This window comes from Chrysemys picta, chromosome 6 (genome assembly GCF_011386835.1).
Source record: "Chrysemys picta bellii isolate R12L10 chromosome 6, ASM1138683v2, whole genome shotgun sequence".
NCBI lineage: Eukaryota > Metazoa > Chordata > Testudines > Emydidae > Chrysemys > Chrysemys picta.
The window spans coordinates 32,803,646-32,830,759 of record NC_088796.1 but is presented as its reverse complement, the minus strand read 5'-3'; the positions used below and the strand labels follow the sequence as shown (position 1 = coordinate 32,830,759).

The 27,114-nt window shown below is 40.6% G+C and overlaps 1 protein-coding gene across 2 annotated transcripts in view; it reads right to left on the bottom strand.

Moving 5' to 3' along the window:
- The window catches only part of ITGA1 (integrin subunit alpha 1), a 122,271-nt gene that overhangs the window by 61,020 nt on the left and 34,137 nt on the right, over positions 1-27,114 (bottom strand). The window contains exons 1-7 of one of the 2 annotated variants that reach the window (XM_065598909.1): positions 16,693-16,821; positions 13,539-13,659; positions 9,628-9,737; positions 8,474-8,562; positions 8,265-8,379; positions 7,468-7,595; positions 85-233 (exon numbers count right to left, since the gene is read on the bottom strand). In XM_065598909.1, coding sequence (XP_065454981.1) covers positions 85-233; positions 7,468-7,595; positions 8,265-8,379; positions 8,474-8,562; positions 9,628-9,737; positions 13,539-13,612 — 665 coding nt within the window. In that variant the 5' untranslated portion in view covers positions 13,613-13,659; positions 16,693-16,821. Of the gene's footprint in view, positions 1-84; positions 234-7,467; positions 7,596-8,264; positions 8,380-8,473; positions 8,563-9,627; positions 9,738-13,538; positions 13,660-16,692; positions 16,822-27,114 lie in introns of those variants that run through there. The other variant, XM_008168714.4, reaches the window with a different exon arrangement.

Sequence of the window (27,114 nt, the reverse complement as noted above, 5' to 3'; positions counted from 1 at the left end):
ATAAAAACCAAACCTACAAACACATCTGATTTTATTCATCTCCACCATAACTTATCCTTACTTTATCAAATGGTATGCACTTACCTTGCTGTATCTATTCCAAGGGCTGTCATAGTTTGTGCTCCACCTCTTTGCTTTATCGCGCTGGCTGCAATCAGTACATTATCTGTTGTCATGTAAGTATTGAGGCTAAATTCATGGACTACCTTTTGCCCATATTGAACAATTCCAACCTGAAACAAGCAATTTTTGTTAAAAAAAAGCCCTCAATAATGAACATTTTTGTGATCATCAGTCTCTCTCAATGGGTTAAATACATGCCTGTCCTGAAGGCCAGGGCAATGGGTATGCACAACACAAGTCCTGGGTAGAGCTGTGTGAGTAACTGATTGGCAGCCAAAAAAATCAGGAAAAAAATTCATTTCAGGTCAACTCAAAATGAATTTTTTTTCAAAATTTCCAATAAAACAAAAAACGAAAAATAATTATTCAGGCCTAATGAAATGTTTTGTCCAATTCCAAATTAAACATTTGATTTATTTTTTGATGTTTTAAAACCTTTTTAAAAAATAAAATTGAAGTTTTTTTAAAAGAATAATTTTGAATAAAAAAATTAAAACATTTAATTTAGAAAATGTCAAAACAAAACATTTAGACTTTTTCAGAACTTTTTTTTTGTTTCAGCCAAAACAATTCAGTGAATTTAACACATATTCATAAGATGTTTAGGTTGACCTGAAGATACTTTTTTTTGGCAAAAAAAATTTCATCCAAAAAATTTCATTCAGCTTTAGTCCTGGCGTGAATTTCTCCTAAGATAAATACATAGTTTGCATGTGAGTAGATTTGTTTGGAAAACAACTATTGTGTTTCATAAAACATACTGAGGTTTCAAAATTTGGTTTTAGACTCTTTCACAAAAGGGGAGGAGGGGGTAGTAGGAGCAAGACCAACCCCAGTATAGCTAATTGCCTGGTGGTTAGGCCATTCGGCCAGGGGTTAGGAGACCCAGATTCAAGTCTGAACTGGGATAGAAAAACTCTGGCTTGAATCCAGAGCCAGGCCAGTGTCTTAGCTAACACATTATAGAGAGTCTCCCTCTCACCAGTTTTGTGTAAAAAAAAAAAAAAAATTGTCTAGCTCTACAGGTGAGCTTTCACAACTGCCTATGGAGTAAGAGGACATATTTCACATCCAATAATACTATAATGCTTTTAAAATACATTTCGGTTATATCCAATATACTAAAACTAGAAGTATCACTAATGTTTTCAGGCCCCAGTAGGAGATGAAGATCACAGTGATCTTTAGCTTGATCAAGAGCACAGTGCTCTCTGATTTAAGGGACAGCAGGGAGGGTAGTGCAGGCTCAGGCCATTCTCCCAGCAGGAGGTAAACCAAACCAATAGTTTCTTTATGCTTGATATGTGCCAGAGGGGAGAACTTGAATAAAATGGTGGCTACTGGAAAGAAGGGAAACCCAAGAAGATCTCAGCTGGACGTGTCTTTGTGTGAGAGCTTGACACACTGAATTACAACCAATCTGCAAATGCCTGAGGGAACCTACTGCAAAAACAGAATGTAAAATAAAAAAAAGATAAGCAGTATTTCTAAATATTAATTAATTTCCCTCATTCATCTCAGTCTCTTTTAATGTTTTGGCAGGTTCTTGACTGCTTTTACTGGGAAAAACCCACACAATATTCCATTAGCATATTTCAATTTTATGTTAAGCTTTACGATTTATTGGTGTTATTTAGGATAATGCACTATTATGTGGCATATTTATATTTCACCCATCTATTATTAAAATCTCTGTAACATTTAGGTATTGAGGATCAATAAGACCTCTATAATGTTTATACAGTCATATTATTTTATAGGTGGCTTGGTGTGTGTTTTAGACTTGCTTTATGGAGGTGTTTCTGAGACAATTTTATAACATTTTCCTCGGCCTATGAAAAGTTTTTGTTTACTAGCATGCAGACTGATGATGCTAGTATGGGATAAATAGCCTATACTGTGATAAAATAAACACTGACACTGCAATAGTATCATTAACCCCATGGTCCTGTTAGGGGTATGATTATAAAGGGATATGACAATAACAGAGAATCCTATCACCTTTAACTTCCGCATCTCAGATTTGCTTGCTTTTTCTAAAGGAAGAATATACATAAGTTGACCCCAGTAAGATAAGTTGCACCCTTTTAAAATTGCCTCTAAAAATGTTCCCTTCTGCTCCTGTAATGAGGAATATCCTGGGGCAGTGTGTCCCTGTGGATTCTGCACAATGTGTAACTCTTGTTTAGGTTACACAAGAGACTGAGGCACACATGGCATTTACTGCTCAGAGGAGATGTGTGGCTAAAACTGTATCCCTTGTCAAAGGTTAAATTCTGAACCCTGTGCCTCCGAGGCACCTAATTTTGTGGCATGTGTTTTAACTGCAGTTGAAGGAGAAATGTGCCCAGTCAAAGGAAGCTGGCTTTCAGTGATTTCTTTTTCTTAGGGTATGTCTACACTATGAAATTAGGTCAGTTTTATAGAAGTCAATTTTTTAGAATTTGATTTTATACAGTCTATTGCGTATGTCCACACTAAGCACATTAAGTTGGCAGAGTGCGTCCTCACTACCGCGGCTAGCATTGACTTACAGAGTGGTGTACTATGGGTAGCTATCCCACAGTTCCCGCAGTCTCTGCTGCCCATTGGAATTCTGGGTTAAGCTCCCAATGCCTGATGGGGCAAAAACTTTGCCATGGGTGGTTTTGGCTACATGTTGTCAGGCCCCTCTCCCTCCTTCCTTCCATGAAAGCAACGGCAGACAATCAGTGGGAAAGGCCAGGAAAGAATTGTTGTGTTTGCTTAATGGCAAAAGTATCATGCCTCACTAGCGATCCTGCCCGAGCCATATTAAACATAAATCTCTAATGTAATAGGAATGGAAGGTTGGGCTTTTGGGGGCCTTTATACTGGGCACACATCTGACTGATGTAACCTTGCCTTAGTGGGACCATGATCCTGTCCAAACTCCCATACCTCATCAGACTACTAATCCCGATCTTACTTGTGTAAGCAGAGTCAGGATGAGCTCTACCCTGACATCTGGTGGTGAATTATGGCGAGTGTGGAAAAGAACTCCGGGGGCTGATCTTGTTTGCTTAGGCACACCCACCCGACCTAGCATGAGCCCATGGCAGCCCAAAATGGTCACTTTGGCTGCTGTGGGATCCCCAGTTTCTCTGTTATTGGGGCAGGAGGAATAAAGTGTTGTTACCCTGATTATGTGAATCAAGGACAATGAAACTGTTTTATGACAGAGGGTCTCACCATCACCTAAGTAGCACTCACTAGACAAGGGACATGGGTTTCAAAACCCAGTGAATTGAGAGAGGATGGAGACAGGTATTTGTACCTGAAAGTATAGGGCCCAAAACACCAATTGTACCACCTCCTCTCTCCACTATTGAATAGTAGAGCTAATTTTGATTCTATTGAGAGTCTACTTACAGGCTGCTATGTGGAATTCACTTTGGGCCAATGGTGCACCAGCACAGGAGCTTCCCTACTACAAGCTGAAATCGTTAAAGTTACTAAGAGCTGAGATCACTGAGTGCTGTGTTAACTAGTGGGGGAGCCTGAAGTTATATTGCTAAGTGGCTGGCAGAGCGAAACAGTTTGCGGGATGGCTGGTGGAGTGGCTGGCAGAGCGAAGCAGTTTGTGGGATAGTTGGAGCAGCCCACGGAATGGTGAGCGGAGCTGAGCAGTTTGTGGGGGTGGCTGGAGGAGCAGAGTGGAGTGGAGCAGTTCGTGGGGTGGCAGGAGCGGCTCACGGGACAGCTGATGGAGTGGAGTGGCTCATGGTGAAGGCTGCAGCGGAACCCCACGGAGAGGCGGGCAGTCGGCCTCGGACCACGTAAGGTGCCCCTTAACACCCTGAGTGCTGGATTCAAGAACCAAAGGGAAAGGACACGGCCCAGTTTGCTGGGGTGGGTCTTTTGCTCATGGTTTGTGTTTTTCCAATTTAATGCTGATGTCGTTTACCTCATGTTATTAAACATTTTCTGCTACACTCAGACTCCGTGCTTGCGAGAGGGGAAGTATTGCCTCTTAGAGGTGCCCAGGGGATGGTATGTAATTGTCCCAGGTCACTGGATGGGGGCTCAAGCCCATTTTGCATTGCGTTATTGAAACAGAACCCCTAGATACTGAACCCGGCCCTTGTTGCTGCCAACTCAGACCGGCAGAAGGGTTACACTTGTAACATGAGTCTTGATTTGCTTGGTTTACATATGTGAAATAGGATCCTATTAGTTAGGGGGCAGTATTTCCTGTGTTGCCTCAGAAAAACTAACATTTTTCTTCCCAGCTTTACTGACCACAACTTATTGAACATGTTTTTTGACTCATGACTTATTGAACATGTCTTTGTCCTCTTCCCTTACATTCCACACATTTTTATTTTCCATGAGGGAATGGTTCTGTAATTGTCCCAAGTTCCCGTGCAAAAGCACTATAAGACTATTCAAGGAAAAGTCCTATGTTCTGTGTGACTGTTCTATTTTAAGACAAAACTTTTTTGAAGCAATATATAGTGTTCCTTCTATTAATAAATACAGTCCCTTGTTTGAAGTATATAAGTTAGCTGTCCTAATAAAGATACATGGAAACAATTGTATTCTTAAAAAAACAAACAGTAAAATTTAAAGCAATGAAATGCCAGGACATTCCTCCCTGGGATGTGGAGGAGGGAGAGAAAGAAAATTATTGGTTTTAGCCAACTTATTTGAGATGAGATTAAAAACTGAAAAAGCTTGAAAAGCAATAACAGATGGTCCATTTTTACATATATAGAACCAGCTGAACTTTCCTCAGGAATGACAAAGTCTGATTTATTCCATGCCATTTTGTTTGGTCTATCTTGCCCCTAATTAGTCAAACATAATGATGTTTAAGCCATCATTAAATCCTCCCTTCATACAAAAGCTTCTTAATGCCACAATATTTTTTATACATATAATGCCCTTTCTGTCCTTTGGAAATAAGTGATCATTAAGATACCATGGGGCATGTTTTATTAGCCCATTGATTCAGCCTGTGGGGGGCATCATGCCCATAGCCTCCAAAGTGTGAATTAAAGCAGCAATAAAATAGGCCTGAGAGTCTTTTAAAATCATTGTAATATGGCTCCAAAGTTTTAATGAAACTTTTTTTTTTTCCTGTTTGGCATAGGCTTGCGCCATAGGACATAGCTCAGACAGGAGGGAAAAAAAAACTTGTATGAAAAAGGCAGTAATGCTTTTTTCCTTTATGCATGATCCCCATTTTAACTCTTTGCTTTGCAGCTGCTCATCCCACTTCTCATTTTAATTGTTTCTTTCCTCCTGTTTCTCATCCTATTTTCTCCATGATCCCTTTCCCCCGTTTCCCCTCCCGCATATTCCTTCAGTTCTCTCCCCACCCTTCAGAAAAAGCAACCACACTCAACCCAGCCACTTGAGCAGCTCTGCTGATCGCATGACCGGCAATAGCAATGTCACCTTTCAATTTGAGTTTTGGGCACCCTCTCTCATGATTGCTTCTCAAGTGGCCAAACTTCAAAGGAGAATGCCACATTTCTCCTTCATTTCAGCTTCTGTTCTCATCAGCCATGGCTGAGACAATTGGGCTGCTTTGAACTGCAGCAGCTGGGCTGCTTTTGAGCTGAACTCTTACATCTGATGCTGAACAGGGAAACATACATTACATGTCTGATGTACAAGTACAACTTAAAAGCAGGCCAGCTGCCTGAGAAACTATGCTGAGCACTCTGCTCAGTTAGGGAAAGAGAGGAGGAAGTTCTTGTGGGAAAAATAAATACAGCAAACTGTCTCTTTGTACCTGAATGTTTTAGCTATTGCTTTAAAATATTCTGAAATAGAGAATGGAGGATTTTTTCTTTCCTTCTCCTTTTACTCCATTTCTTTCTTAGTTCTAGTGAGAAGATGAAACCTCATTTAGCCATAACTGTGATGACCATTTTTTCATGGAGGAGAGAAACAAAAAGCCTCAAGCAGACAATCAGAATGTGGTTTTGTAAAACTAATAGCCAAAGGCATATTATAAATTCGTTATAAACTACAGTGTACAGCAGGGACCCAATTCTCCTTTCACTTGTGAAACACTGGCTTGAAATCAGTGTAACTCCATGGATTTCAAAGTGCTCAGAAATTATAGTGATGGAGGCAGTTGTACAAATCTAATCAAATAGAATTTAAAGCAGTGTGAGTGAGTAAAAATAAGGCCTACATGTTTAAAATATAGATAAGTGGGGTAGGGGGCCCAGCCACACTCCTCTTGGCCATAGGCAGTGATGGGAAAGGAGGAGAGATCCTGGCCACTCTAGGGAGAGGGGAGAGGTGGAGGAGAAGTCCTGGCCAGTCAGGGTCTCTCCAGTGGGAAGTGACAGGAGAGGTCCCAGCTGGTCCTGGTCTCTCCAGGGGGAGGGGAGAGGAAGCAGGGAGAAATCCTGGTGGTCCTGGTCTCTCCAGGGAGAGGGGAGAGACTCGGGGGGGGGGGGGGGGGGAAGTCCCAGTCTATCAGGGTCACCCCAGTGAGAGGGGAGGGGTGGGATCTCAACTGATCAGGGCCTCTCTGATGAGCAATTTAGTAATCTGGAATTCAATTTCCCATGCTCTCACAGCCTTCCTCCTATCTCAGTAGGGAAGGGATGTTTGATCTGATAAATTATAAAAATATAAATAAATTAATGGAGATATCCTATCTCCTAGAACTGGAAGGGACCCTGAAAGGCCATTGAGTCCAGGCCCCTGCCTTCACTAGCAGGACCAAGTACTGATTTTGCCCCAGATCCCTATGTGGCCCCCTCAAGGATTGAACTCACAACCCTGGGTTTAGCAGGCCAGTGCTCAAACCACTGAGCTATCCCTCCCCCCAAATGGCAGGGGAAAGACAACTTCTGGTGTCCTGAGAAGAGGAAGGAAGAGCAGAACAGACTTGGCTGCTCTGAGGCTTTCCCTGTACCCAGAATACACATGGAGATGGTGCCTTGATGGAAAAGAGGGCAGAGGTATAGAGATTCTCTATGTTTTCCTGCTGCCATTGGCTAAGCTTGGGGAATAGAGGGGAGGAGAGAGTTGATTGTCTCTCACAACCTTATTCTACCTGTATGTGAAGGCCGGGAGGGGATGAGGCAGCAGCCAGCCATTCTCCTGTGGTTGCTGCTTGCCTTCCCCACCCTGTAATGGAGGGATTGTTTGAACAGTGTTTCCAAGAAGCTGTGGGTCTGAGCAGGAAGGAACTTTCTTTGTGGCAAAACTGACAAGGTGAGGATAAAATAATTATTTTATTTTGACTCCTCATTGTAATAAACTCACTTTATTCTGCATGGACTCTCCTCTCACTTTATTTTCCGTAAACCATATTTTTCTGCAAACAAGAATAATATAACAGCATCACTTTACCTGTGTTTGTTGAGGGCCTATGTCCATTTTTTCCAGAAGGCTGTTTAAAAAATCTGTGACACTCTTCCATGGGTAAATACTATTCGAACCATCAAGAACTATGACAATATCCAGTTGGGCCTTACATTCTGCAACATAAATTGCCAGATGAGAATTGTCACAAATGAGTGTCAAATACATAATCATTGCACCAATAATTGTAGACATCACATTTAAGCCTGACATTTAAAAATACAGGTCTAAAACAAACTGGTATTCAGCAATATTTGCTTTGTCATTTTAGTTCCAGGATTTTACAGTGTGAATAGTCCCATTAACATTAGTAGAAAATTGCATACAAAAAGTTAGGCATGTGTTTGTTTACAGGATTGGCATCTTTATTAAGGTAAACCCTTAATTTTCCAATTTCCTACTTTCCTACTCTAGTTCTTCCATTTAAACATATCCTATGTTTTTGTAATTTATATCTTACCAGACTGGACTTGTTAGATGTCTCAGTAACTTGCCTTCATTATTTAAAGAAACTCTTCTAACCATAAGGAAAAGCATCAGGACTATTTTTAGCAATTATGTTTGGACACTACATAGCATTCTAGAGATTGTTTACACTGCATATTTATTCCAAAAGTAGCAAGAAGTTAGCTTATATACTGACAATGAAAACATTTACTTAACTTGGTAATGCTGGTAGCTTGGAAAAATAGTTTATGCTTTTTGGTATGCCTGTGTGTAGACATTTGTCTTGTTCAGTGCTTCATGCTTTCAAACACATGAGAACATTACTGTGGTATGCATACCTTGTACAGATGGTGCAATGGCATTTACAACTTCAAATGTGGAACTGACGTTAGAACAGATGCCAGTTGTGTAATGCAAATGCCCACATTTGTAAGCATAGAGTGGCCCACAAGCCTTTAAGAAATAGAAAGGGTTAAAAGTTACATAATGAAGCTTTTGGGATATGTATAATTCCCTATCAAAGTTAGGAATGTAATTATTTTCTTACCAGAAAGCCTCCTTTTGGGTTAGTCACTAAAGTTGTTCCAAGAGTCATGTTCTCTTTTACTTCCACGATGTTAGGAACTGATGTGTTAGCTATAAATAGATCAAAATGTTAAGTATTTTGAAATGTGAAAAGATGTTAAATTATATGTCCTCTAGTATAAAGCTTACAAACATAAAACACAGCTTGTTTTTGGTTCTATCAAGTATTTTAGCACTCCTCCTCCTCCCGGAACAGTGATTAGGAGTATAATGAACAAGTAAAAATGCAAAAACTGGCTTTCATCCCAGAATTTTGTCTGGGTCACTGTCTCAAATAGTTTTCCGGAACCACAAAAGAACATAGAAATAGCAGTGTGATGAAAGCAGGAGATTACTGTTCACACACAATTTTGCCAGTTATAACAAATAAACATTACATCTTTATAGAAGTCTGCTATTATATAAGTTATAGATTTTTACATCGAAATAAATCACTGATATGCAAGGGGTTTCAGTGAAGATTAAAACTAAATAATAAATCTGGTAAAACTCAGCTTTACAGTGACTCTTTTCCTATCTATATCAAGGATCTCCCAATGCCAGCCACAGTTATGGTGGCAATCCAGGATTACTCTAATTGATATATTAATTGCTTCATCCTTGTTCTGGAGAGACCACTTCTAGCCAGTTACAATCTCATCTAAAGCTCATTGAAGTATTGGAAAGACTCTCATTGGCTTCAGTGGGGTTTGGATCAGATACTGAAGAGCTAATCCATGACAATTTAGCCCTTGGTCTCTCTGTAGGGACTGCCAGACAGAGTCTATTAGTGCCAGTTGCACTGGTGTTTATGTAACATAGCCATGGTTCACCATCAAATGGACTGAAGTCACCAACACATTTAATGAAGACATAGGGCACTAAAGAGACTTCAGAATACTATTGTTATTAATATTCAAATGTGCAACTTGATCTGAAAGACTTCCTATTTCTTCATTATCATGAGTTATTTTATCCCTCAGAATGTAAGCATTTAGCTACACAAATTTAATTATCTTTTTTGGTAAACAATTTTAATAAAAAAATTTAGCCATAAACTTGCTAAGATGTCACCTCTATGGGAGGTGCACAAACAGGATAAGGATAGTCCTCTGCCACTGCCATTTTATTTCATACCTGGTAGGTTCAGTTTTATGCAAGGTGATTTGCCCTTCCCTACAGGGCATTTGTAGACATCTCCTGTTCTCTTCTTGGGTTGGCCAACTAATGGAGAACCAATAAGTACCCTGAAAATAAAATAAGTCACATGAATTTTCTCCTCAACACATACATTTCTTCCTTTTGTTCCATTAGTGGACATGAAAGTCAGTACTGAGTATAATGCACCTTTATAAAATGTATTGGGGAGCCCATCTGCAGCAAGCTCTGCATAAGTGTGCAGGGTGGAGAGACAGCTGGAAAAATGGCATCATATTTTTAGTTCAGAGACAAAGAAAAGTAACCATGTCATCTTCTGCTCCTTTAGAGGAACACAGAAAAGGAAAGAGGTGTGTGAGTGTATGTGTTCATGGATGTGTGGAGGAAAAGACAATGCCAAAAGAAAACAAGGACATTTTGGGGGACAAAAGATTTGAAAAAGTATCTGCATTTGTCTTTTTTAAAACATCTTCTCAATCCTCCTTTATTTATTTTTTTTACATTTTAGTTTAAATTACAATTTATGAATGGTCTACAGCAAGTATCGGCAACCTTTGGCACATGGCCAGTCAGGAAAATGTGCTGGTGGGCTGGGCTGGTTTGTTTACCTGCAGTGATTGCAGGTTCGGCCAATTGCAGCTCCCACTGGCAGTGGTTCGCCGTTTCAGGCCAATGGGGGCTGCAGGAAGTGGCAGGGGCTGCGATCGGCCGAACCTGCGGACGCTGCAGGTAAACAAACTGTCACGGCCTGCCAGCACATTTCCCTGATGGCCTGCGTGTCAAAGGTTACTGATCCCTGGTCTACAGAATGATAGATATTTACAGGCATCCAAGGGGAGAATTTGGCCTTAAGTAATTTAAAAAAATAGTGTAAAAGATATGGGTCTTCCCTCTCAGTATTCATAAAAAATAATAGCTATGTAGAGATTGAGGGTTAAAGCTAACATTTTTAGGATTCTGACAAACAGTTGGGCTTTTTCAGAGTTTGATATAATCATAAACTCTGGATTTATAGTTTTGTAACCTTTCACATCCTATATTTTATAAGCATTGGGAATTAAATATTCACCCTTAGATCTACAATAGGAGTCTTCAGCGAAAATGAGAGCTTCTGATCTCCAGAGATGAAGAGACTGCTTAAATAGTTGTATCAGCAGTTTTATCTTCTAAGCTACACTGCCTAGGGACCCCAAACAAAATTAGAGGTGCATATTAGAGCAACAAGAATGATTAAAGGTCTTGAGAACATGACCTATGAAGGAAGGCTGAAAGAACTGGGTTTGTTTAGTTTGGAGAAGAGAAGACAGAGGGGACATGATAGCAGTTTTCAGGTATCTAAAAGGGTGTCATGAGGAGGAGGGAGAGAACTTGTTCACCTTAGCCTCTAAGGATAGAACCAGAAACAATGGGTTTAAACTGCAGCAAGGGAGGTCTAGGTTGGACATTAGGAAAAAGTTCCTAACTGTCAGGGTGATTAAACACTGGAACAAATTGCCTAGGGAGGTTGTGGAATCTCCGTCTCTGGAGATATTTAAGAGTAGGTTAGATAAATGTCTATCAGGGATGGTCTAGACAGTATTTGGTCCTGCCATGCGGGCAGGGGACTGGACTCGATGACCTCTCGAGGTCCCTTCCAGTCCTATAATCTATGATTCTATGAAATCTATGATTCTATTTCTGGACAATTACATTACTGTGGTATAGTTTTCAGAAATCACTCTTCTGATCTTGAGACATCTACCTAAGAAAGAGCTCAGCAGCTTGGGATAAGCTATATGAACTATAATATGTAAAAACTAGTTTATGGATTAAAAAAGCCCCCCACCAAAAAAATAACAGAAAATGTGGCACAGAGGATATGTTCACAGCAATTTACAAGTGCAGTTCCAATACCCTATCCCTAAAGCAAACAAAAGTTGGCATGACTCAATGGGATCTGCGCAGATTGTTTTAACTAATAACTTTTCTTCAAAATAAAATGCTCTGAATACATATTGGATGAGGGTGATATTTTCCTTCATGCTATTTCTTCATATGCCTCATTATATGTATTTTCTACAAGCAATCTTCTTCAGAAGCAGAAACTGTAAGGTGATGAAGTTGAGGATGCTTGACATCTCACAGGTGGTGATCACAACCCAGCAGGATCCTGCCCAGAATTCTTCTTTTCTCATTAATTTTTGTTTAATATACCTTGAAATAGGAACTATAAGCACTTTGATAAATGGTTTGAAGAAAGGCTGTCTTGTTGAATTAGGGTTTCTGCAGGTGATTCTTTGGTATCCTGACACAGAGATAGATTTACAGGAAACTCAGAGTGCTAAACATCTTTAACTCTGCAGTATCTAATACTTATTTCCACACTTTTACATCATCATAAAACATTGTGAATCTAGTTTTAGGCAGTGTATGGATTTCCTGTTCTGTATAACATGCTGATGTCATATCACGGACTATTTAAATGCTTAAAGACATACAGCCTCTCAACACAGCCACTTTGAACTAGCGGTGGGCACGAATTGCACATCTGTCTCCAGGGGTGCTGCAACAATTTGTATAGTGGGGGTGCTGAGAGCCATTGAAACAAACTAAACCCTGGATATGATGGAAACCACTTCAAGCCAGTGGGTGTGGCAGCACCCCTAGTTCCAGCACCTATGGCTGTCTCTGAATTTGAACTTTGGGGATGGTTGAATCGACGGGGTTGTTTTGGGCTTATGCCACAGGAAGATCATCATCTGTTGTTTGTATTTTCTATTTTTGAAAGAGCCTGCTACATTTCCAAGGAGTTGACATAGCAAAATCCCTATTTCTGGGATGTGTAGGGTATCCTAAAGAGCCAGTCCAGGTCAAGGAAGGACAGTGTAGGCCTGGCATTTACCTTAATGTATATTTAAAGAATCCACAAGCCAGAAAATCATGAAATAGTATTTTAAAAGTGGCATCTGCGATTTCGTTACTTTCAATACTTTCTAGTGATTCTGTAATAGCGAGTGAGAGACAGTAATATTGTACATGGCCTCATCAACAACCTTTGGCTATGTTGTTACATTTGCACGTAAGATTAGTGAAGGTACTACATACTGATGGCCTGATCTAGCAGAATAGATCTATAGCCACATGGGCCTGAAACCCATAGATTGTCCTCGGCTGTTTTCCTATCTTGTTCAGCAGAAATATTAGACTGCTGCAGAAGCCCATTTCAAAAATAGGGAAACCTACACAGAATGGTGACTGCTGCAGAGCTATGCTTCAGTATTCTCAATTCTTGGGTCATCCGACCCCCAATTCAATAGCCTACCCAACCAGTGACCAGTGTGGGAACAGGAATAATTCTCAAAGGTGCAGCTGCAGAGAGGATTAACTCCCTCTCCACTGGACAAATAATGGGACAGGGATACTCTTATTCTGAATTCCACTCTCAGTGCAGAGGAGATGGTCCCCTCTCTGATTTGAGCTCTCTCATAGCATTGCCATCTCAGTGGAACATCTAGCATGGCATCATTCTGAAGAAGCAAAGACAGCAACAAACCTGGCTGAATAAACCTTTTATTTCAGAATGTGGCAGCAATGAGCAGAGGGTCCAAAACACCAAACAGCAATATACTCAAAGACGACATTTTTAGCCCAAATTAAAGGGTATTGTATTATTTGATATTTTGATCCAAAAGTTTTCCTGCAGGTTGGCATAACCAATGCAGACAATCACTGACAGAACCCATTAGAGACAACTGTACAAAGCAAGGAAATATTTACCATGATGAAAGAAGGCAGAATCTGGCCCTTACTTACTGAAATTATGAAACAGAATACAGTTCCAATGTGTGCTATTCCTGTTATTAAATAGTTTACAATTAGGATATTATGCTATTTAGAAAAAACAAACTCACCATTTTCCTTCCTCATTTTCATACTGTTGAACCGTGTACCCAAACATGTCCTCCACAGAGCCACTGAACGTCATTGCATTTTTGACATCAACATTGAAAGATGCACAGAGGTGAAGCAGAGCTGTTTAAAAAAAAAAATTCAATGTAACACGCAACATTATGTAACTATGTATACAATCAAGACCATGAGTAAAGTGGCCATTGTGATTTTGATTAAAAGTGATTTTCCTGAGGTTGCTGTTGGAGGCAGCCATTTTGCTCAAAATGGCATTTTTGACAGCAGAAATAAATATTAAGCAACTACATTATGTTTTAATCTTGGTTAATATTAGTTTTATAATGTTCCTTTGTAAAAAATAATTAATTTTTAAACAAAAATATAGTGAGGATTCTGTTTCTGCAATAGCCGAATTGCAGGGCTGATGCAAGATAGCTAGATAAAACAGAATTACAAATCGTTGAATGGGAGAACTGGTTGGATTCTGGATGTATGGATTTTGATGACTCAGGATCTCTTCCTATCTGTTAATTAAGTGTGCTCCAGGAAGGTAATAATAAGTTTCACACTTTGGGTGTAATTTTTGACCAGGAGCAGAATATGGAAGATCAGGCTTTTAGCATCAGGACAGAAGTTGTACATTTTAATTCTACATATAGAGTTCATCATGATGATCCATGCCTTTGTGATATCTATGCTTGACTATTCTAATAGCCTATCAATGCTCAGTCAGAATGGCTTATTGCAATTAGAGTCTGGCTCATTCCCTGTGATAGAGTGCTGGGCAACAGTGGCTGTACCTGCACTCTGATCATTGGATTACCAGTTAAACTGCCCCAGAGTAAACTTGAGGGGCAAAGCTGTGTATAACTGATAGACTGAGGATGGGCTAATTAACCCAGTAAATAGAAAGGCACAAGAAGAAAGTGGTCAGGTGGGAAGAGAGATTGGTAGAGTTTTCAGAGCCAAAAGAAGTCTTTTGGAGGGAAGATGCCTTCTCCCCTCCTTGGCTGAGTGAGCTAAGGATAGGGTGACCATATGTCCAGTTTTAGCTGGGACAGTCCTTTTTAAGACCTGTCCCAGCTGTCCTGACTTTTTTGGCAAAACTGGGCATTTGTCCCATTTGCTCTTGCCAACTGATCATCAGCCCTGTGCAGGAGGGAGAGCTCAGGAGAGTGGCTCGGGCACATAGGCAGGCAGCGGAGGGGCTTGGGCCAGCCCTCCACACCGGGGGAGGAGGACCTCAGGCCGGCTCCATGGGGAGTCACATTTTCCCTTTGGGAAAATATGGTTACCCCAGCTAACGAGTGTGTGCTATTGTAAATACTGAGCTGCACAAGTCTGTAAGGCTGGTGGGAAAGAGCATTGTAAATAAACTGCACAAGGTGTTTGACCAGCAGAAGGACTCTGGGTGGTTTGTGATTAGAAAAGAGACAGGAGTGGGATCATGCCCTGTCATATTCCTTTAACATTGAGCCTCGCGTGCTGTCATCCCTGCTCTATGGTTCAGAAACATGGACTACATATGCTAGGCACATCAGGACACTGAACAGCTTCCGCATGAGATGCCTGTATAAGATTCTGGAAATAAAGTGGGAAGACAATATACCAAACACAGAGGTGCTGAAGTGTGAGAGATTGACACACTTAGAAACTATTATCAACAAGAGGAGGTTGCGATGGCTCAGTCATGTCAGGGAGAATCGGAGGAGGCCGAATCCCCAAGAATATTTTGTACAGGGAGATTCAAGACAGCACTAGAAAGTGTGGTCACCCTTTATGGCGGTACCATTATGTGTACAAAAATGATATGAAGTCATTCAACATCAATGTAGACAGCTGGAAGGAGTGCACAGAAGCCCATTCAATCTGGAGGGAAAATCTGTCACTCGGTACAGCTCAAGATGAAGTGGTTTTGATCCAGAGGATGGAAGCAAAACAAAAAAGAAGAAAGCAGCATGCTGTAATCTTGGACTCCAACTCAGACAACACATAGATCTGTGAAACTTGTAACAAGCTGTGTCGCTCTTGAATTGGGCTTCCCAGTCATAAGTGGATTCATCAGCCATCTGACTAGACCTTTTACACCTTGATCCAGTGAATTGATGGTTGCCAATATATATCCTTGCTCTAGGAAAATTAGTTTTTTCTAAAGGAGATAAAGAAAGTACTAGGGGAAAGGATATAAATGCCTATTTTCAACTATTTTATACTACTTATTTTTTTAAAAAAATCCCTAAGCTGTTTGGACCCATTTCTTCTCTCGTCCCCTATCTCACAAGTGGTTTCTGGCCCAGCAGATAGTTTCAATTCATTTCCCTCTCATAAAGTTTACTTTTGGAATATAGAACTCCCAAGCTTTTACACAGGAAAATAAGGTATAAGTGACTGAAAGGGACACAAACTGCTGCTGAAATGATCTCAGTTATCACAACAGATTATGAGGAGATGGTTCCTCACATACACAAGTGAACTATTATAGATTTTACATATTGTTAGGGTATGGGTAGGAATGCTGATTCTCCAAAGCCTCATTCCAATTGAGGAGTTTGGGCATTTTATGATATCACACCTGTCCACCAACTCCCAACAGGGTACACCAACGAAACACTCAGAGAAAATCCCTATGTACCTATTATGTTAAATGGGTGGGGGAATATTGTCTGGAGACATAACGATAATAAAGGACTTTGGAGGGACAGGGAAAAGTATTGTGAGGATAGCAGAAACCAAACTAGCTTTAAGGTTGGAGTTACTGCCTACTAGGCATAAGATTGAAAGGTTGGATGCAAAGCTTTCTCTGCCAAGGGCTTGAAACAGAAATGTTTTCCCCTGATTCACCAGAGAAGATCTATGGTACTTATGACAAAGTTCCTCCTCTATCTTGGTGGGTCCTGCGCTTATTGGCAGATTTTCTTGCCTCAGAGATTCACCATGTGGGTTGGGGAACAGCCCAGAGACCTTCCCCTCTGGGAGAACCCACAGTCCAGGTCAATTGGGAGATTTGGGGGGAACCCAGGCCCGCCCTCTACTCTGGATTCCAGCCCAGGGCCCTGTGGACTGCAGCTGTCTATAGTGCCTCCTGTAACAGCTGCATGACAGCTACAACTCCCTGGGCTACTTCCCCATGGCCTCCTCCAAACACCTTATTCTCACCACAGGACCTTCCTCCTGGTGTCTGATAACGCTTGTGCTCCTCAGACCTACAGCACTCCTACTCCTTGCACCTCTTGCTCCCAGCTCCTCACATTCTCACCACAAACTGAAGTGAGCTCCTTTTAAAACCCAGGTGCCCTGATTAGCCTGCCTTAATTGATTCTAGCAGCTTCTTCTTAATTGGCTCCAGGTGTCCTAATTAGCCTGCCTGCCTTAACTGGTTCTAGCAGGTTCCTGATTACTCTAGTGCAGCCTCTGCTCTGGTCACTCAGGGAACAGTAAACTACTCATCCAGTGACCAGTATATTTGCCCTCTACCAGACTCCTGTACCCCACTGGTCTGGGTCTGTCACATACTCCTCAGGGGAAAGCTCAAAACCTTTCTTCCTTTATAGTTTGTGTTGTTTGTTGATTGATTGTTTATTTACTGTATGTTGGAGTGGATTCCTTCCCCATTCCCTTTCACATTCACACACAGTTATACCTGGAAAGCATCACTCTTTTTACATTACTGTACTGTACATTCGTCTGTTGTGGGACCATTGTGTCTAAAAATTAGACTTCATTATTTAAAGTTCTTCATCTGCCTGTAAATCAGTATCAAAGAGGATCTTAGCTTACAGTCATTTTCATGGGTCTCACCTATCTGCAGTTCTAATGTAAAATATGAAGTCACAAAAAATCACAAAAATTGCCCTCATTAAGCTCAGGAATTGCCAATTTGAATGATTTTCAATATATGTCATAATGTATACATGAAGGATGATGTGAAGAGCTTTCAGCCAAGTTAAATTTCAGAATGCTGGACTGAAGAAAATGGTTTTCTTGTAATACTACAATTGTCTTGTCTGGAGTGTTTGCAAATATGAACATGCTTTTTTATTTGTAATATTTCATTTATGGGATGAAACAGTAATTTCTCATACAAGTACATGTTCTTATCATGAAAGTATTTGTCTGCATTTTTGTGAGCACTGCCAGAATGCTAACCATTCGTCTCATATGGATCGTCTCTTTGCCACACACAACTTCATATTGTTTTGTTATGTCGGTTCCACCCGATGATGGAGAATGACTATTCAGATTGACTTCTCCTAGTTTAATTATAAAACTTTATCAATTCTTAAACATGTGGCATGTTTTCAAACATGAGTGTGTAAAAAAATTCAAGCAGACAGAACTGGTAGTCCACATAATATTAGTGTGAAATACTGCAATCAGGACCATAAATGAGAAATTATATGTTATCTAGCTCCCTTTTGTGTTTTGGCATTTTGTGTCAATGACCCTATTGATGAATATGTATATGAAAAATGGCCAGATTATCAAGATATCAAGTTTACAGGTCAAAGCCAAGACCTTATTGCAAAACTAGGGGAAGTGACCTATCTAACGACCAAACAAGGATGACCATTCATTCATGCTTTCAGACTCCCCACACCCTATACAAGGCAGAGTTTATAAGCCAGAATCTGCTCTTGTTGACAATGGTGTAAATCTAGAGTAACAGTGAAAGTTGCTCTAAATTTCAATACTGTAAATGTTGCCCTAGGACTAAAAGGCTCTCTTCTTGCTCCTGTCAATGCCAAAACTGCCACTGACCTTTGTGGTGCGAGATCAGATATTAAGTGTGTAAAAGTAACCTAATGTGAAGGAATCAAGAAAAAGGTAAATAATCAAGAACTATTTACATGCTATTACAACTACTTTCGTAAACAATTATACACTTAAACTTAGTTTCATTGCAAAATGTATTTGATGATTTTAGATATTTATTGAAGTTAAACAACTATGTTTAAAAACACATATCAATATGTAACAGTTGCTATAAATCAATAAATTGTCTAAATAACCAATGGTCATTTAGATACAACTATCTTATCAAGCCTAAAATGAAGTGATGAGTGAACTTCATCATATTCACCCTTGAATATTCAAATATTCAATACTTATTTGCCTTTCTGAAATTCTTAACGTCTGTGGTATTGAACAGGAAATACACACAAACTCACCAATACTCTTTTTTGTGGTATTTTTGGCTCTAGCTGGGGAGGAAATAGCCTAAGAATTGCTTTTCTTGTGGTATTTTAACTCTGCAGCTTCCAGACAGTATGAGGCAGTGCAGAAGTGTGCCCCACCTCCAAAAAAAAAGTCAACTTTTAAACCTCAGAAAAACTCATTATGGGTTTGAGTTGAGGGCTGAGCAAAGTTTTATGGTAGGATATTCTGAGGAGAAAAGGACAGGGATTACTGGGAAAAAAAAGACTACATAGCACATGTCCTTCTCATTAAAATATTAAGGACCAGACTGTGTTACACTTATTGATGCTAAGTAGTTCCTGTGATGTTGCACTTGATATGATTTTATAAAAGTATGCTAATAAGTATAAATATAATGTAACTGAAATATACTTTATGCAAAAGGTCTCTTGTAAGGTATTATTACAAAGCTTATAATCTACTGAGTGTGGTTATTCTATTTGTATAAATGTATTACTCTTGTATCAGAAACTAGAAATATAAAATATAACTTTGAGGGCCTATTGTAATTATGCAAAGTGTGGGCCATTAATGGTGGTTTGGAATCTTGATTGCTTCCATTAACCAGAACAATTAACTGTAAATGGCTCTGTTTTACTTGTAAGTCTTTCTGTATACATGTGTGCTGGCAAGTGGGTAATAAAGTCTTACAGTGACATATAATTATGTCACCTGAACTGAAATTAATCTTTAACCTGGTGTTTTTTCATTGAGAAGGAGGGTGTGGGAACCCAGAAAGGGACAAAGAATTTCCAACTTATGCAAAAAATATATAAGTGGGTGGAACAGAACAAAGGGGGCAGCCATTATAAAAAATTCCCTAGCTACCACCTAAGCTGAAACAAGGGCTGTACCAGGAGAAAGGATTGTGCCCAGACTAGGAAGGCGTTCAGTCTATAAAAAAAAACGTATTAAAACATTTTTGAGGGTGAGATTTTATCTGTATTTAGTTTTATTACTATACTAGGCTTAGATTTGTGTGTTTTATTTTATTTTACTTGGTAATTCACTTTGTTTTGTTTGTCACTACTTGGACCCACTTAAATTCTACTTTTTGTATTTAAAATATTTAAATTAAATAATTAAAGTATTTAAAATAACTTTTTATTTATTAATTAACCCAAAGTATGTATTAATACCTGGGGTAGCAAAGTATGTATTAATACCTGGGGGGGCAAACAGCTGTGCATATCTCTCTATCAGTGTTATAGAGGGTGAACAATGTATAAGTTTACCCTATATAAGCTTTATTATTTGGGGTTTAAACCCCATTGGAAGTTGGATATCTGAGTGTTAAAAACAGAAACCCTTCTGTAAACTGCTTTCAGTTTAAGCCTACAACTGTTAGGGGATGAGGTTCAAACCTGGGTCTGGGTTTGCAGCAGACTAGCGGGTCTGGCTCAAACCAGACAGGGTATTAAAATCCCAAGCTGGGAGGACAGGGAAAGCAGGGGCAGAGATAGTCTTGACACATCAGTTGGCAGCCCCAAGGGGGTTTCTGTGATCCAGCCCGTCACAGTTCCTTCCACAAGAAGTTCCATAGAATGGTTGCGGAATCTGCACCTTAAAGTTCAAGAGCTTTGTGAGAGATATGAATATGTTACTTGTTATAAAAATGACTTGTTAAATCTCAAATATTTTAAAATAATCAACTGGTACAATGAATTTTTGACATTGTCTTACTATAAGACAAAAGGGAATCTGGTCTACTGCTAAGAATAAGGCTGGGATTCAGAATGCCCACTTTTCAACTTCATTTAACTAGCTTGCTGCTGACTCAGTCTATGGCCTTGCCAGTGCTGTATTATTGCTTAGGCCAACAAGGCCTAGGCCTAGGGCGGCAAATTTGCAGGGGCGGAAGCTCCCCTCCGCGCCCTGCCCCCCTGCTCCAGCTCACCTCCACCTCCTCTGCAAGCGCGCTGCCGCGTCCTGTTTCTCTCCCATCCCAGCGTTTGCGCCGCGAAACAGCTGTTTCGCGGGTTAGGGAGGGAGGGGGAAGGAGGGGGAACGCCACGCGCTGGGGGAAGAGGCGGGGCCGGGGGCAGGGATTTGGGGAAGGGATCCACTAGGGGAAAGGAGGGGGCAGAGTTGGGGCAGGGACTTTAGGGAGGGAGTTGGAATGGGGGCAGGAAAGGGGCGGAGTCGGGGCGGGGCCAGGGCGGCAATTATTTCCCAGCCTAGGGGCGGCAAAATTATTAATCCGCCACTGGGCCTTGCATAAATTACCTAACATCTCATGCCTCAGTTAACCCACATGTAAAATGTGGACACCTCACAGGAGTGTTGTAAAGTTTAATTCACGGATGCTTGTATAGTGCTCCTTGGAAGAAAGATGCTTCTATATAAATTCAAAGCACAACTATAATAATTCCTATTCCACAGATAATAATAATAATTAATAATAATAGAAATAATAATAGAATTACTGGAATTAGTAATGGACGAGACATAGGCCCTCTTTATTCCCTGTGTAACACTTAATTTCAACAGTTTACAACAGAGATGAGAGTTGTTCTCCTGTATAAGACTGGGAAATCTAGTGCCCTGCTAATATAGAATTCTTCCTGATAGCATCTTTTGCCTTGCTTTGTTTCAATTATCTTCATGGATAAGGCTTCCACCATTGTCCTTGAAAGATTATTACAGAGTTTTATAATCGTAATCCACTTGGTGTTAGGGCTCAATTCATTTCAATTAACAAAACAAAGAGGAAAATAAATGTTGTCTAACTTCACAATACTGTAGACAATGTTCCTTGTAAAAACAGAATTTTTCGTGATGTATTGGGTCTTTAGAAACTTACTAGAAGAAATTTGAATAGAGTTTTGATACCAGAGTGTCCAAATGGAGAATACATTCACATCAGCTATATTTTTATTGTACAGAAAATTAAAGGAAATACATACATGAGCCTTCTAACAAGTTAAAACTGTGTTCTAATGCAATTCAGAAAGCTGTAGTACTAAACTTCAGCACACAGTCAGTGAAAGGAACCTAGACACCCTAACACTCTCTATAATGGGTAAAAGTAAGATTATTAAAGATGGTTAGGAATTTTTCAACAAAACATTTTTTCATCAGAAAACACTGATTTATCAAAACTGAAACTGTCCATGGGAAGGGAGTGGTTTCAATGAATTTCTCATGTTGAAAAAAATTGGGATAGTTTCAAAATTGACAAGAAGAAGTGGGCTGTAGTCCACGAAAGCTTATGCTCTAATAAATTTGTTAGTCTCTAAGGTGCCACAAGTACTCCTGTTCTTCAAAATTGACAAGATGTCTCATTTCAATATTTTTTTAATTAAGAATTCATTTTTTCCAGTTCAAAAGGACTGTGTTTCAAAATTTAAGCTAAGTGTAGTAAAAAAAAATTTAAGATCAAAATCAAAACATTAACCCAAACCGATTTCTGTTGTTGTTGTCTTTTCATAAAAACTTTCAAGATTTACTTTTTCATCTAATTTGGTATAGGATTTTTTTTTCAAAATCTCAAAATTTTTCCTGGGATGGGAAAATGTTTCCCACCAAGCTTGAATGAAAAATTAGATTAGGAAGCAGGTGTAGGGTCAAGTCCTGGCCCCAGTGAAGGCAATGGGAGTTTTGCATGGGATTACATAATCACACACACATATTTCTTCCCAGTTCTTTACTTGCTTCTTTTCTTTTATCATCTCAAATTCAAACTCCTCATTCTTCACTTCAAGGCCTTGCAAAAGATCACTCTTACCTACATCTCTGGTATCATTTCCTTCCACTCCCTATCTTGATCCCTGCACTCCTTCTAATGCTTTCTCTGTACTGATCTGTTCATTCTCCTTTTCTCACTCAGCTTTGTTCCTCCTCATTTCCTATTACTGCAGTGACTAGAGCATAGGCAGTCATGCCTACTAGTCAGAGCAGGAGCCATGCCCAGTGGTCAGAGACAACGGTCAAAACCAAAGACAGCGTCAGGTGCCCAGCCAGGGGCCACAGCCAGAGACAAAGTCAGGGCTAAGGTGGAGGAGTAGGGACCTGGAGTAGGACAGGACAGTAGGAACTGGGAGTAGATGGAAGTCTGGGTTAGGACGAAGGACAGGAACCAGGAACTGGCAGAAATACAGGGCTCAGGAATCAGGTAAGCAGGAGGGCTCCATAGTAATAGCCAGCAGGGGAGTCCTTTACCTGCTCAGACAACTTCCTGGTTTATATAGCACTCCTCAGCCAATCAGGGGGCTGGATATTTGCCTCAATCAGTAACCTTGGGAGTTGTTTCAGAGTAGCAGCCGTATTAGTCTGTATCCGCAAAAAGAACAGGAGTACTTGTGGCACCATTTGTTAGTCTCTAAGGTGCCACAAGTACTCTTTTTCTTGGGAGTTGGGCTCCCTGCAAGCTGACTCTTCCCAGTTTACTCAGGTGAGCTGTTGGGTAGCAATTGTGGCCTGAGCACTGCCTAGGACTCCATGGACCTGGGCATGAAGCCAGTGATCCCTCAGAATTACCCTCTGTGCTTGCCTCCTAGTCATTAATGAAAATACTGATGAGTACCGATGCTAGGAGAAACTCTGGAGAGACCCCATTAGATACGTCAGCAAACCATTGGTAATTACTCTGAGTACGGTCGTTCAGCCAGTTTTGCACCCACTTTATAGTAATTTCATCTAGACAACATTTCCATGGTTTGCTTATGAGAATGTCATGTAAGACTGTGTCAAAAGCCTTACTAAAAATCAAGATGTCCCTCCCATCCCAGTAACCCTGTCAAAGAAGGAAATTAGATTGGCTTGGCATCATTTACTTTTCCAAATCCATGTTGGTTATTTCTTAGAACTAAGGCTACAATTATGTCACAGAGGTCACAGACTCCATGACTGCCATTGACCTCCATGACATTTTCTGCCCTGGGGTTGGAACTCCCAGCCAGCCCTGCCCCCGCAGCTCTCAGCTCCTGCCCTGGTGGGGGACCCCGGGGACCTGGCAGGGGGCTGGTGGACCCTGCAGCTGCACAGCTGTGGTGGGCAGTGGAGGGACCCTGCAGCTCTCAGCTGCCCCGAGGGTGAGGGGACCCCGCAACAGCCCAACCCCAAGGGTAGGGGAACTCCAGAGTTCTCACACACTGCAGCGGTGGGGGACCAGGGAGCCCCAGCAGCAGTGGGTGCTGAAACCGCCTACATCTTTTGCCAGGGATATTTTTAGTGAAAGTCAGAGACAGGTCACGGGCTTCCATAAATTTGTGTTTATTACCCGTGACCTGTTCCATGACTTTTACTAAAAATATCCATGATAAAAACTTAGCCTTACTTATAACTCTATTATTCTCTAGGTGCTTACTGGAACAAATTATTAAAGAATTGTCTTGTATCTTTGAAGATATCAAAGTTAGGCCAACTGGTATATAATTCCTCAGGTCCTCTTTGATCCCCTTTTTAAAGATAGGTATTATGTCTTCCTTCTTCAATCCTCTGGGACCTCACCCGTCCTCCAGGAGTTCTCTAACACAGTTACTAATGGTTACAAGATAGTTTCATAAGCACCCTCAGGTGAATTTCATCAGGGTCAGCCAATTTGAATACATCTAACTTATCCAAATATCGCTTAACCCGTTCTTTCCCAATTTGACTTGTGTTCCTTCTCACTTATTATTAATATTAATTGTATTAAGTATCTGGTCAGTCTTGTTCTTTCTTGCCATTTCCCTATTTGGGGTAGGTGACTTTTATAGTGTTCTTCTGAAACATGATTGTATGCCAGATTATCATGTAGATTGGACTTTCTGAGATCTGCTGACATCCAATCCATGTACCGAGTCTTTGGTCTCCCTATTCGTCATCTTCCATCTACAATCATTGCAAGAGCCATCCAACCGAGATAGTTCTCAGGTCACCGCTGAATATGCCCATACCAATTTAGCATAATCTCCCTTAACTTTCTCCAATTGGAGCAACCCACATTAGACCGCTTACAACTTCATTTTGTTTCCTATCACAGAGTATTCAATCATTTGGCCATCTCAACATCTTTGTTTCCACGTTGAAGAACGTACTGATTTCCTTTCCTGTGGCTGGTCAGGTCTGTACATTAGGATGGGTTGAATTACAGTTTTATACACTCTAGTTTTTAACTTTATTGGCATCTTTTTGTCCCAGAAAACTGGCTCTCACCATTTGCACCAGGCAGTTTTAGTTTGATGCTAGGCATCAATCATGAGGGCACATTGATCAGCAACCATTAATCTAGGTATTTAAAATCTTTCACTCTTTTATGCTCTCTGTGATAGTGTTTATGGAGAGTCCTCCTCCCTCAGTTATCTTAGCCTTGGTCTTACCTACATTCACTCTAAGTCCATTGTTAACTGCCTAGTCACAATTTACCCTTTTAGTGAAGACTGATGCAAAATAGGCATTAAACATGTCAGCTTTCTTGATGTCATCTATTATTAGCTCTTCTTCCACGCTAAGTAGAGGACCTGCACTTTCCTTCATCTTTCTCTTGCTCCCAATATATTTATAGTACCTCTTTTTATTACCCTTTATGTCCCTTACAAGATATAACTCATTTTATGCCTTACCTTCTCTGATTTTGTCCCTGCATGCTTATTCTATTCCTTTATACTTATCCTAAGCAATTTATCCATGTCTCACTTTTGTAGGATTTCTTTTTGCTTTTCAGGTCATTAAACAGCATCTGATGGAATCATACAGGCCCCTTCCTGTCTTTCCTTTGCATCAGGATAATTTGCAGTTGTGCCTTTAATATTTTCTCTTTGAGAAACTGCCAGCTCTCCTGAACAACTTTTTTCCCTTAAATTTTCTTCCGATGGGACCTTACCTACCAGTTCTCTGAGTTTGTTAAAGTCTACATTTTGAAGTCCATTGTCCTTATTCTGCTGCTCTCACTCCTTCCTTTCCTTATAATTATGAAAACCATCAAAATAATTTAATGTTAGTGCCCCTCTGTGTGCATGTCCTCTGGGCACATTATCTTCTGCTGAAGTACTGTCATGGAAAAACGACCACGCGTTGTGTTTGGATCAGAATCGCCTGAGGCTCTTTATTTACGAGCATGCAAGGGGGGGTACCAGCGAACCGGCAGTCCCCCCGAATACAGATTTTCAGCAACTTATATAGCGTAAAATCACAATTAGCTATACACGCTTCCTTGTTAACAATTTTGCCATAATTGGAATACACCTTCCATAAAAGGGAAAAACAGCACCAGTCAGCTTTCCTGTTATTCACAGTTTGCCTTTTGTGATATAAGCTTCCTCTAACACTAGCCGTGGGCAGTTATACTTCACAAGCCTAGTGATTACAGATAGTTCTGCTTTAATACTTTTCCTTCACCCTGTCTCCAATACCCTCCCCCCCTTTTATGGTTGACTTGACTAACGTTCAGGCCTGAACCAAAGTTTAGGCCTGAGCCAATTTTCCACTACAGTACGGTTGAAAAATGCCCAGATTTTCCCAGAATAGACTGATGCAAACACAGGAAGAATGATAGCACAAAATCAGACATATGGCTGTGCCGTGGAAGAAAAAAGAAATCACCACATATCACCTAGAAGAGATGCCTTTGGTTACTGATTTAACGAGCAAAAGGCAGGAAAAAAATTAAAGGTCAGATCTGAAATCTGTCCTTAACATGCCCTATAGGGTACATCTACCTTGCAATTAAACACCCACGACTGGCCCATGTCAGCTGACTCAGGCTTGCAGAACTCAGGCAGTAGGGCTGTTTATGATGAGATTGCCTATAATGGGATGTGGCCCATCTTGTGACTGCTAGGAGCAAATATCTCCAACAGCTGGAGATGGGACACTAGATGGACAAGGCTCTGAGTTACTAGACTGAATTTTTTCCAGGTGTCTGGCTGGTGGGTGTCACTGACATGGTCAGGTTCTAAGTGATCACCATAGTTGGGGTAGGGAAGGGATTTTACCCTGGGTCAGACTGGCAGAGAATCTGGGATTTTTTGCCTTCCTCTGCTGCATGGAGCACAGGTCATTTGCTGGTTTGAACTAGAGTAAATGGTGTAACGTGAAGTCTTTAAATCATGATTTTAGGACTTCAATAACTCAGCCAGAAGTTATGGGTCTATTACAGGAGTGGCTGGGTGAGGTTCTGTGGCCTGTAATGTGCTGGAGGTCAGACTAGATGATCACGACAATCCCTTCCGGCCTTAACGTCTATAAATATATGGTTCTAACTGTGGTGTAGATGGTCAGGCTCAGGCTGGAACTCACTTCTGGAACCTGGCGAGTGGGGAGAGTACCAGAGCCTGGGCTCTAGCCTGAGCCCGAATGTCTACACCACAATTAAACAGCCCCACAGCCCAAGCCCTGCAACCCCAAGTCAGATGACACAGGCCAGCCATGGTGCACAAGAGGAATTGTACCTTACATCTA